General features: G+C 37.0%; 1 protein-coding gene across 1 annotated transcript in view; it reads right to left on the reverse strand.

Annotated features, from left to right (window-relative positions):
• The window catches only part of ABCG1 (ATP binding cassette subfamily G member 1), a 62,993-nt gene that overhangs the window by 12,139 nt on the left and 37,694 nt on the right, over positions 1 to 13,160 (reverse strand). Inside the window, exons 3-8 of the mRNA XM_063442388.1 lie at positions 7,102 to 7,219; positions 6,582 to 6,714; positions 4,802 to 4,852; positions 3,773 to 3,918; positions 2,650 to 2,773; positions 1,141 to 1,255 (exon numbers count right to left, since the gene is read on the reverse strand). Of these exons, the coding sequence (XP_063298458.1) occupies positions 1,141 to 1,255; positions 2,650 to 2,773; positions 3,773 to 3,918; positions 4,802 to 4,852; positions 6,582 to 6,714; positions 7,102 to 7,219 (687 nt within the window). The remainder of the gene's footprint in view (positions 1 to 1,140; positions 1,256 to 2,649; positions 2,774 to 3,772; positions 3,919 to 4,801; positions 4,853 to 6,581; positions 6,715 to 7,101; positions 7,220 to 13,160) is intronic.

The following is a 13,160-nucleotide window of genomic DNA, read 5'->3' on the forward strand; positions in this document are numbered from 1 at the left end:
ACTTGCAAAGTAAGTTACATCTGATTGAAAATTAAACCATTTTGTTTCCATGCAGGCTGTTTCAGTCACAGCCAGGGGAGGTGTGACTAGGGCTGCATAAACAAAGGGATTTAACTCCTAAATGGCAGAGAATTGAGAAGTGAGACTTCACAGGCATGGTCTATACACCAAACCTGCTTCATTAAGCTAAACTTGTTTTGATGGCCATACTGTCCCTTTAATTAAACGTAATCTGGGTAGCTGATTTGACCCATGGATTAGGGGCACAATCTAGATATAGTTTCCAGATATGTGATGATCCCAATTTCACAAAGAATAGTTATACGGAACATGCTTTTCCTATGAAAAGTTATGTCTCACAGGCACTGTGCAGAGAACGTAATGCTCTTCATTTTAATTATACACATTTATACAGCGCTACCATATTCCGCAGCACATTACAAATATAGAAAGGGACAAGAGGTGAAGAAGGCCCTGTCTAAACAAGCTTACAATCTATAAAGGTTTGAAGTATGTGGATATAATTAGGTGTTTTGCCCAGGGACACTAACTGGTGGGGTGCTCTGACCCAGATCTGGTCTTCTGATTCTAAAGCAGTGACGTTACCACTGACAGCCAATAGTCCAACAAGGTTATCCATAAATAAAAAAAGCAGGTAATCAAAACCTCCCTTAAAGTCACTTCTGATTATCCTACAACGCTGGATTATTTAAATGATTTACAATTTTTCAGCATTTTTCACCAATACTCCCTGCTTTTCGATGCAAGTTCATCACAATATTTTTTGAAGTTGGAGGTGGCTTTTATCTTTTATCTTGTAATGTGGTAGACACTTATTTCTTACAAAATGTATAGCATTTATTTAATATAGGTTATTTAATGTTCCGAGGTACCTATCATTTGCAAAAAATCACAGCTGGTGACAGTAACGTACCAAGGGTACAGTTCCAAAAATATCAGAAAACTAAATATTGCCTCCAGATTGTGCACACTATCCACTATTGGCAATGACCCCAGATGTATTTTAGTAACCATTCTTCAATAAATACACAAATATATTATAAAGCTAAGTATTTCTCCAATCTAAAATAGTCAAAAAATAAGGATCAAGAGGTAGCTTTAGATAGCCACGGTACTCACTGAAATCTGCGGGATTATGGTATGTTGGGCAGTTTAATCCCAAGAACCGTAGGTAAGGGACGAGATTCGACACTTTCCCACGGTAGATGCATTGTCCTTGGCTTAAAACATAAAGCTGTTTGAAAAGGCAGAACAAGAAAGGAATATTAGAGAGGGAAATAGTATACCTGTGCTGGCGTTACATGAAAAGAATAATTATCACATTAAACATTTTTGGGTGAATTAACCATTTCGTTGCTGTCAGATACATGAGCACTTGGTTATTTTATTATTTTCAGATCAATATTCATGTGTATATTTAAATACATAGCATACTTCACACGTTTCATTTGGAAACCATTCAACAAACATTATATCTTCTAAGTTTAAACATACCTTTACTGCATGTTATAATTATACCATGTTTTAATTGTCTATTTTTATTTCTGTGCTACAGAGCTTAACTTATTCAGCGCTGTATGCTATTAAAGGGTTATGCAAGAACTGATAAACTTGTAGTTAATGATTCAGTGTTTTTCATAGCCAGTCCAAATTTTGTCATTTTCTAAATTATTTTAAATTATTTTTGTTGCATATAAAAAAAAACCTTCCTTTTAAGGCAGTCTGTATCTTTTTCTTTTCTAATTAATTCAATTTTTAAGATAGGGATGCTTGTTTATATCCCTGTTTTCTAACTGTCTTGTAAAACAACAATTTTTTTAGTACGTAAACTTTGTTTTTGTTTTTTTTATTAAACCTAGGGAAATCACATGACAAACAGCTCCCGTGTCAAAACCTTTTACCGTGGTTCTACCGTCCTCCATAAGCATTGGACCCCTATATGGCCAGTTGGGGGGAAGAAGATGCTGTTATTAAATCTTCATCCAGACGCCTTCATTACAAGCGAGAAGGTACTTTTGGCCAAAGCACTTTAAACTATGTTGAACGGCTATTACTAAGTATTAGAAATTACAGACAAACCTCTAGTCCTAATTTCCTTGAAAACTACTACAACAACTACAATTAATTATTTCTATAGTGCCAACATATTCTGCAGTGCTGACCTGAACAACATAAGACATTATTATCGTCTTCCAGTTTCCATTTCCAGTGGGCCTCGTATGATGCCTATTGCTCGATATTTAGCCATGGCATTGACAACTTGGGTATAGACAGGTAGCTAATTTGCCCTTTGCAAATAAAAAAGAATAAAAATTGGTGTATCTGTAAAACCACCCTTCTTCTACCTGCTTTCTGTATCCAAATTGTGTAAAAAAAAATCTACAAAAAATGGTTAAAACTAATCTTTTTTTGCTCTTTCGCGCATGTTCTCAAGTCAGTTCAAGAAACTCTAGTGCAATTTGTACGTAGAAGAACAAAACAAGGATAGTATTATTTTATATGTAATCTGCACCACACGCCCCTTCCCCACCCCCCACCCCCCCGCTAAGTAAAATATCAGATATTCTTTTTCACATTAACATGATATTTATTGTTACGCATTTAGAAAGAACTGAAGGAAATACTGACCTGATCGAATAATTCAAACAATTTGGCACTGGGTTGATGAATGGTACAGATGATATTTCTGCCACCTTGGGCCAATGATTTCATCAAGGAAACCACCTGGAAACAAGACGAGCTGTCCAAGCCACTGAAGGAGGGATACGAGCCTGCTGTTAGTAGGAACTTCTCTAAACAATTGAGCTAGAACCTCATAATTTGCATCTGAAGAAATCCCAGACTACTTGGAAATCAAATCTATGTCACTACATGTTCCACAGAGCTACTATTGAACTTACTATCTAGATGGCTTGGAGCCTCATGGGTAATTCGTAATCTGTTAGAATGAATGTCTGGTTTATTTGCCCAATTTTTTTGGACATAGTTATTAGCAAAGTCCACACTGTTGACAATCCAAAAAGCAGCGGAATCTCATAGAAATGAGGATATTTAAAGCTTGCATTTGACCTTGATTAATTTTGGTCTGAACTGCAATTCGTCTGAATTTGGGAAGATCAGGTGTTTGGACGGATTTCCGAACTCTGAGCCGAAATGCAGCTGAATCCCAAACCAAACCGAAATGCTCAATGGCTGAGCATGTTTGTTTTGATTTGTCGTGCCAACAATAGATATGATTGTTTGGGAAATCATGATGATTGATGGCTTGGGGACAGTCACTAAATGTGGATTTTATTCTCAGATGAAGTGACAAGTGATCAACAGCAGGAAAGATATGAGGAGCAATAAAACAAATCTCTATTTATATAATATATGTTTAATAAATATATCATATACAAATATATACTTTTTCTTACTTGATCAGTGAATACAAAAAGGTGGCAAAATGCTTCTACCCATGTACTGGAAAATATATCCATAATAATTAGATTATCTATAGATTTTGCAGTACACTGATTTTCTTAACCTTTTGGTTCATCTGATTTTTTTCCTATAATTTTGCCGTTCCCCTTCCCCCAAAAAAAACAATTATTTTCAGGAATAAAGAATTCAGTAGAGCCAAATGTTCTCATTGTGCACAAATCTTGCTAAAAATGAGAGTGAGGGACTTTACCCTACTGATGTTACTGCATATTGCACATGTTGTAAATTTAGACTGTATAGTTTATCATAACTTTTAATAGTAATTTACCTTGTTGGTTCATCAAAGAACATAACTGGGGGATTATTGACTAATTCCAAAGCAATTGCGAGACGCTTTCTTTGACCCCCAGAAAGACACCCGGTCCTTGTGTCAGCACACGGCAACAAGCCCAGTGCTGTTAAGATCTCCTTAACCTGAAGCAAGGAAAACAATATATCTATCTGTAGAAATGTCTAACATGTTCTGGTAAAATATGTTTCATACAGCATAAATATCAGCAATCACATTATGGGACATTACATGCAGCTCTATGTGTGTGCTTATGTAGTGTATATGGATTCTAGTTTGTGTAGGGGATGTAGTGTGTGTATATGAGATGAAGTGTGCTTGTGTTGTGCGTGTGTGTGTGTAAAGGATGCAGTGTGTGGTTTCTGTGTTTGTTTGTGAGTGTAAGGGATGCATTATTTGCTTCTGTGTCTATATGTAAGGGATGCATTATGTGTTTCTGTGTGTGTAAGGGATGCATTGTTCAGTTCGACTTGTGTTTCTGTGTAAGGGATGCAGTGCGTGTATGTGTAACGGACACATTGTGTATTTCTGTGTGTGTGTAAGGGATGCACTGTTTGTTTCTGTGTGTGTGTGTGTGTGTGTGTGTGTGCTTCTGTGTACATGTATGGTATGCATTGTATATTTGTAAGAGATGTAGTGTGTGCGTGTGTAAGGGATCCATTCTGTGTTTCTGTGTGTGTGTGTGTGTGTGTGGGATGCATTGTGTTTTTCTGTATGTGTAGTGTGTGTAAGAGAGCGTTTGTGGAGTAGGGTAGGGTCTTAGTTTTGCACGGTCAGTGAGGGGAGCAGCATGTTATTTTTTTACATTTTATTTTTTTAAGTGTAATTCCCCTCCCTTACCGTGTGTGTGTGTATGGGGCCCAGGCCATTGTGGACATAGGGCTAGGGTTCACTGGGCCCCGTGGTGTAGGGGGCCACTTACATGCGCAGGAATTTTACAATTATTTGGGCCATTTAGTTGTACGTTTTTCTTTTAAATTGGCATCATATAATAAGTATGACATTTACCATTTCTCTTCTGCCTTCATCCTTTTCCTGGAGTTTTAGGTGTGCTGAAACCTATGGTGCAATATCAAAGTAACACATTATTTGCCTGATAAAACCATTTATTGGTCCATAACACCCCTAAAGTTATACATTAAGACGCTCCTCAACTAAGAACAGATTTTTTGTGTGAAGATTATAAGAAAAATGGCATCTCCCCTCTAAACAGTTTGCAATGCTTGCAAGGGCAGACTAACCATCCTCGAGTTTGTCTTGTTTTCCTTCTGCTCCATTGAACTATGACACGCATTTGAAAAAATGAACAACTTTGACCCTGTAGCAGGGCTTACAAAAGTACCAAACTCGTAAAAGACAAATTAAGTGTTGGTGGGACGTCTGCATAAAGGGGGTAGGGCTTTGGCAATGAAAAGATGGCGTGTGCTGACTTAGATGAGGGACATTTTCTTCCGTAAAATGAAGACGCTCTAACACAAATATTTCCTTATGGGGGTTGTAGATGCTAGGGTGAAAAATTAGTTTGTAACCTTGACCTGATATTTTATCAGTTTACCACAGTAAGCAGCCGGTTATTGGGCACACTGACTAGTTAAGCTCTCTCACTCCAGTGACTGCACGCAACTCACAGTAATTCTAAGTCAGCATTCCATATGGCTGAGTATATTGGGAGTCCCATTACGTATGAATAACGTCAGCCCAAATAGTTTGGAAAAGACTCAAAGTTCCCAGAGGTGAAGCACTGGGGGGGGGGGGGGGGGGGGGGATCCTCATACTGCACTCAAAGAGGAGCAGTGACATTCTGCGTTAAATATCGGTAACTGTTTGTGTGTGTCTGGGAAATGTTACCCCCTCGCCCCCTTTTAATTTAGACAAAAAAGCATACTGCAAGGCGATCCTTTTACAGGCATAATCCCGGGTGAGGCTGCCATAAAATAATTAGATGTTCACAGCTGCAATAAAAGTAATCATAATGAATGAACAACTTTAGCATAGGCTAAGCATGGAGAATTATTTAAAGAAACACTCCAATAACCATAACCACTGCATAGTTATTTACAGAGCCATCAAGTTAAAACCAAAACCCAGTTATAGCTATTTCCATACTATATTACACGCTGCCACTAAAATGTTTGATAGCCCCAGCCTCTCGCCATACACGTACGTATTCTGTATCTGTCGGCTCGTCATAGAAATTACTGAAATAGAGACCTGCCCCCCTTGGAGTTTGTTCACAAATCTGTTAGAGTAACAAAATCTCAGCCAAAACAACACACTAGCCAAAATCTCCTAAAATCTCCAACTCCCTAGTTTGACCTAAATTTTGCAATTCCATTTTCAATTCACTGTTAGTTTGATAAGAACTATTGTTACTTTCTTCAGAAGAAAAAATACACTCTATCTTACTAACCAACAATAACTTCTATTGCGAAATACCCTGCAAGCCTTTTTTAGTTTGTATACTGATAGCTGATTTAGTATACTTAAATCAGCTAATTGATCAGGGAGTGTAAGACAAATTCATGTTCATTAGAATATACTTTAAGATTGGTCTCAAAGATGAAATATACTAGCACCGATCTTATATACATATCATTCAGTAAATTAACCAACTGAACTATCTCATTGGTTATTTCAAGTGTATTGACATAAAATACAATATGACAATATACCTTATTAAATGCTTTATTAAACTGGCAAAAAGGATGAGTAACTATTTCAGTCAGATATCTATCTGCCCCTTATTAACATTTATTTATTAGGTAAGCGACACACTCATTGGCCGTACCATCATGGCCTCCTGGACCGTGAGATGAGGCAAGAGCATGTCATCTTGCATGATGTAACAGGATACTTTTCTGAATGTTCGCAAGTCACGAGGCTGCTCATTAATGAGGACTTCTCCCTTCATACCAGTCTCTCTGGAAGGTAAACACAATAAAATGGTTAAATACCCAGTGGGAAAACTCCTGTTCATCTAAGATAAGGCTTCAAAATGTAAGGCCAGAGTAGCCGAAGCAAAAAGTACAGCTGACTAAGAGAATTTTTACCTTAAATTTAAAAGTAATTTTTTTTTCAGAAAAATTAACTTTGAAGTCTCACTCTAATAAACAGCAATGTAAATGTCTTCTGTGAGCTTTCTATAAACTAGTGATAAAGATATAAAAGTACAAGGCTAGTCACTCTATATAGAACTGCGGATCATGTGTTGTCTTGCCCCCCGTGGTTAAAAACATCCCATTCCTGACTGAAGCATGTCTTGTTAAAGTCCAATAGTGGTATCTGTTCGTTCAGTATTTAACACGTACCTGTAACCTGCTAATATATTCATTAACGTGGACTTTCCTGCTCCAGAAGGGCCCATGATTGCAACAAGGTCGCCACAGCTGAATTTTCCAGAGATTCCTTTCAGTAATGTTTTGTACCCTAAACAAGATGAAAATAATTAATATTCAACATGATGGAAAGTCATTATTTTCTGAGATAAGCAATCTAGACACAAAAAAACAACAACAATGTAGACATTTTCAATAATACTTAAATAACAGCAATTTCTTCCTGACTGCCATTGCAAAAAAAATAATTAATAATAATGAAAAAATAAACATAAAATTGCATTTCTAATGTTCAACAAAAGCAACAATGTAGACAAAATGACATGGCAAATCGCAAATGTAAAATACAGGAAAACTAATATAGCTGCTAAAATATTTCTATTCATAACCAACATTTTGTCATCTCCTACAGGGAGTGTATAAACCCCAAGCAGCTTATAAAGTATTTAGAGTACTTAAAGGAAGATTAAAGTCCAAAACATACGGGAAGTATAATAATCTTTAAGTTATTTTTTGTATTTTCTGCGAACATTAAATTAATCTAAAGTTAACAAATAAATAAAGTCTGCGTTTTATCCACATCTTGAATTCAACATAATATGCAGAGGGTGGATTTGAAGGCTCCCAGCTGTTTTAAAACACTGTCTTTCGTGACATATTTATCTGGGTTTGGTCAATACTTATCTGGTCTATGTTTTTAATTTAAAGAATTATGTATCAAATCAACAGAGAAGCAGCTAATTAACCTCACACAAAACTCACTGCATTTTTAAATAGAAAGTGAAAGATCTATAGAGGGCTGACCACACCACTGCATTAATTCTCCACACTCAACATTCTACCTCGCAATGCATTAAAAGATCATCTTGTTTTTGCTATCTGTCTTTGCCCATTATTGATTGAGTTGGGGCAACGCAGGTCACTGATCTTCCTGTACAATATCCATTAGCCATTGCCAAAAAATACAGCAACTACAACAGGATTTAGTGGTAATCTGTGACACGAAGAATGGCTCCCAGTCACAAAATGAAATGTAACAATTTATTTGTAGTTATTAGTGTGGTGACAGTGAAACATAATGAGATAAGGGCTGAAATGAGGGGCTTAGTCACAAAACATCATAAATGTAAAAACAAATAGCAATATTTAGGCTAATAAAGTTCATTTTGAAACATTCTGTGTTCAATTCACTCCAATTCGAAATATATTAATTTAGCTCGGAATTGAACACGTCACAATGGAACACACTTGAGCACAGCAAAAAAAATTGGTTTGTAAACCTTTTAAAATTTGTAAGTCTTTGTAAAGTTGTTAATTCGTTTATGATCTACTATATCTGTTTGGATAAAATGACGCTAATACTATATATATATGAACAAAGATACGCATGAAAAATTAAATTATCAATAAAAAAATATTGGTTTGGCTTAATTGGTACTGATGAAAATGTAAAATTTTCGGATCAGAAGAATACCAGAAGAAAATGCCAATTAAGCCCTAAAACTAAACCCTTTAATAAAAAAAAAAAAACTCTCAAACTATAAATTAGTGATTCAAAGTTAGTGCTATGTGGCAAAGGCTACTAGGATTCGGCACAGCAAACCAAATTCTGAATCAACTAAGATATCTCGCCTATTGTGATATTTTGGTGATTCGTGAAACAGTTTGGGTTTCAGAAATGTGGCCGAACACAAAATCAGTCCTAATTTAAATGATTTCCGATTCGGGCTGAACTGCAACTCCAAGTCTAATTGCAAATACATAGGAAGTAACATTTATTTAAAAGGTCATTCAATAATGTGTGAATATTCAGGAGCTCGACGTGATTTCAAAATGAATTTCACATTTTAGACCACAAGGGCTGGAAAAGAAACATTCTCCAAGTCAGATATGTTTTCAATTTGGCTATGTCGGTCTAATATTTGAAATTTACTTTGAATTCTCTCTAAATTCCAAACAATCCAAACTGTAATATATAGCACGGTTAGTGAATAAACACAAAGAGTAATTATAGAAAAATCTGCCCCTTCCTAAAACAGTCACAGGTTTAAATAAAAGAGATCTTGACATATAAAATCAAGGATTTGAAACAAAGGCTTGGTAAGGATCTGGTATTTTAATTTTTTTTATCAAACAAAAAAACAAACAGATTTTTAATGAAAAGGCCACGAGTCACTGGGATATCAACACATAAATAATTAAAGCTACTTTGAACGCAGATTGGCGCTTGCTTGTCTAGAAAGAACTGAAGAACAGCTACAATATTTATAGGCGATTATGGCAGTTTAATCCATCAACAGACAGTAGATGGGTAATGATAAGTTAGCTACTAAAAATATCAAGTGTAAAGCCCAATGCTTACTTTTATTTATCAATGGATTTTTCACAGAGTCTACAAAGCACAGGTAATCGTTCACCTGAGTGTGCGAGGGTTCCTAAAAAATTGTGAGATTTTTGAAAGCAGGATGAAATCAAAATGCCCTTCCAAATTAATTCAGAGATACAGCTAAATGTATTGTACACGGCTTGTAGACATTTAAAGAGACTCTCCATGCACCATAATCACTGCAGCACGTTGTAGTAAATATGGTCCCAGGAGTGGTGTGTTGCTGTCATACGGCAGGATGTGAAATTGTTTTAGTCTGGTTTGATGACTTACCTTTGTCTGCTTCAGCAAGTCTCCTCTAGCATGAGAAGCTTGATCTCACTTCTTAGAGCAAAGGGATACTGCAATCATTGGCCGAGAGTGTAAGATTATCACTATCACACAATGAGCGCCGTCCTGCATTGACCTGTTTTGCTCTATAGGGCAATCCAGCTTATCTATCTGGAGACTAGAAGCAACAGATTGGACATCTGGCGGGACAAGGGTAACTTGTCAAATTGGGCTTGAATAGTTTTGTCATCTTACTCTAAGACAGAGCCACAGCACTCCTGCCACCATATTCACTACAGCAGGTGTTTGGTTCTTGGAGCATACCTCCCCGGTGTCCCTAATTAGGGGGGACTGTCCTTATTTTGGGTCCAAGTCCCTTTCTCCCCATTTTCTCTCATAATTTCTCTTTTCCTTAATTACTCATTTAACACATTTGTAGTAAACTAAATAGTAAATTACAAAAGTTAAGCTAAACTAGTCAAGCTATGATTACAACAAATTTGGAGATTTTTTCTTTTCATGTATTTAACTACTACAATGAAATGCTTATGGAGAATGAAGTATGTATGCAAATATAACTTCATCATGAATACATAATTTCTTAAATAGTGTGAAATGTTCAATAAGGGATACCATGAAATCATAAAAAAGTATTTTTTTTTAATTCTTTATTTATGCTCAGCTCACAAGTGTGAGAGGGCAATCATAGTTGGTGCAAAAAAAAAGACAAGAATGTAAATACAAACACAAACATAAACATAGTATAAGGGAAATAAACAAAATGATTATATATGAAAGAAAAGTGCAGGTAATTCGCTCCAACTCTAACTTTCATTATAGGAAGCAGCCCAAGGTAATCTAAGATATATACAGTTCAAAACTTAACATTTATTAGCATTACTAAAAGTAATCCAGAGAAAGTGCAAATAGTTATTTGGACCAAAAAAGTCTCTGTGCGCGTTAGTAGTCTGGAGACAAAATGCTTAATTAAATACTATATAACACAAAAGTCTACTAAGCATGTGTGGAAAGTATCGTAGCTTTTTAAAATACAGCGTAACTGCCGTGAGTCTCGTGGCCACCCCTAAGATAACTGAAGATAAATGACAGCTATCGTGCCTTCGAGGGCACCCCTTAAATAAAAACTAACCCCCCCTTCTTGACTGTCTAAAATGGTATAACTAAATAGTAAATGATGAAAAGAGGAAAAAGTGTACCAAAAGAAAATAGAAAAAGAATAAATGTTAAAATAAAATATGAGGTGGCAATCTAAAGTATCGTTTTAAAAGCTGCAGCATCATCCGCAGATCAGAGCCACCCTCATATATAAAACTGGCCCAACTGTCTCATAACATACAATGTTTCGCAAATTTAGCCTGTGAGACAAGGTTTTTTTTTTTTTAATAAATGATTTATAACTAGGAAAAGTGGGCCCCCTGAATAACCGGCCAAATACTAAAAGACTGTATTTTGTTCCCCATATTCGTGGGCTGCATTTGGGGCAGTCATACCTATTAATCTGGGAACGTTGACCATCAAAGGCCAGTGGATACATAGAGGAAGGGAAACTTGGTGTCAAGTATATGTCCCATTGCCTCAAGTGATGGCTGCTACATAAGGAGCTGACAGGGTTTGTTGTTGGTCAAATGGAATGATCTTCGCCGGGTCCCATCTGCGTACTGTCGAGATTGTCTCTTTTGTTCCAGATTGTGACAAGGAGTCCTCCGGTATGCTCATGGTTTTCCGAAGAGCGGCTGTTTCCTGAAGGTCGAGCATAGAGTGCATAGCATTTACTTGCTTGAGTTGCAATGCTGGTATTGAACGGGGTTTCAGGACTCAAAAGACTCAGTCCAAGGTAATATTTTTGGCCTGTGTTGGTGCCAGAAGGTCTCCCATCATTCTCCTCAGCAGGTGTGGGAGCTCCACTGTGGGGACTTTCTCCGACAACCCTCTGATCTTGAGAGGCGAGGCCAACATCCCTCCTCATACTCTGAGGTAATCTAACCTCGTTCCAACGCATACCTCACTTGTCACTCCCAATACTATTCTTTCTTAATTTTTCACCGAGAGGTCAACATCCCGCCACAGCGCACTGTGGTAAATAGGCCCTCGGTCCAACGCATATATAGTGGCTGATTATAGATCTTTCCACACCTCACTCCTCCACCATCCCCAGTTTTAATCCCATCTGAAGAATTCTCTCTACAATATGCCTTGATAGATAAGCCATTCAAGCTATCATGTCAGCCGGTGTTAGGGCCTGGTTGAGCAAGGACGACATCGTTAATGCATTTAAATTACTCTCAATTCACCCTTCTCTATGGAATCTCAATGGGATTAAGTGGAGAGACCAGTATCCATTTTCTCCATGGAATCTTTGGTGGTCTTCACTTCCTTTTGTCACCTTAAATTGCAACTATCTTATAACACAATGAAACTTTATCTCACAGGGGGACAACATCACATGCTTTCACTAAATCCAAACAAACAAACTTTCTTATCCTCATATCAAATTAAAACAATATGAAAGGGAATCCCGAGGTGCAGTACACAACAACCACATCAGATGTTACCAATCGATGGGAGCTTATTCAGGTCTCTCTAAGATATCTTGGACACTTCACCATGCAAACCCAAGACCAATCAAACTTTAAAAGCCTTCATATACTTAGCTTTTTACAGGTTCCGTAGACCTAGGGAATTCACTACCATCTGAATTAGGTTCTTGCCTTAAAATATCACAAATCATTAAAAATGAAGACCACTATGTACTTTCTCTACAACACACCAAGACCAGTCAACCAGGTCAAATGGTAGAAATCCCTTATTACCCCAGGTTTAATAAATGGTACCCAGTAAAGACATTAGATGTATATCTTGCCTTACATGTGACCATTCTCACTATGAGCAAGTTCATGCTATATGTTAGAATTCTATTAATGAGATAAGGATTCAACCCCATACACTATTCCGGACACTCCTTTAGGATAGGTGCGGCTTCTGCATCCTCCAATAGGAACATTACTGCTCATTTTATTAAATCATTGGGACGCTGGAAATCAACAGCCTACTGCCGATACATTCCTCAACCAGAAAAGGAAATCAGACAAGCATTCCAACACTTAGCGTTTTAAAATTCTATGTTGTAATAATGTTGATGATTGTTAATTGCATAAATTATTTTGGCATGCATCCTTTTTGCCCACTTTATTTACAGGCCCACCAATACGTCGGTTTCGGCACACCACACCCGAATGTTATATATCTCTACATGTATGGTAAATGTATCAAGAACAAAACACAGCTTTTGCTGCCCCATGCACGAATGTAATGGCATAGTGAGTGTTGTGAGAGGGACTAGTGCAGATAAAAGAAC

The sequence above is a fragment of the Pelobates fuscus genome, chromosome 1 (assembly GCF_036172605.1).
Source record: "Pelobates fuscus isolate aPelFus1 chromosome 1, aPelFus1.pri, whole genome shotgun sequence".
Taxonomy (NCBI): Eukaryota; Metazoa; Chordata; class Amphibia; order Anura; family Pelobatidae; genus Pelobates; species Pelobates fuscus.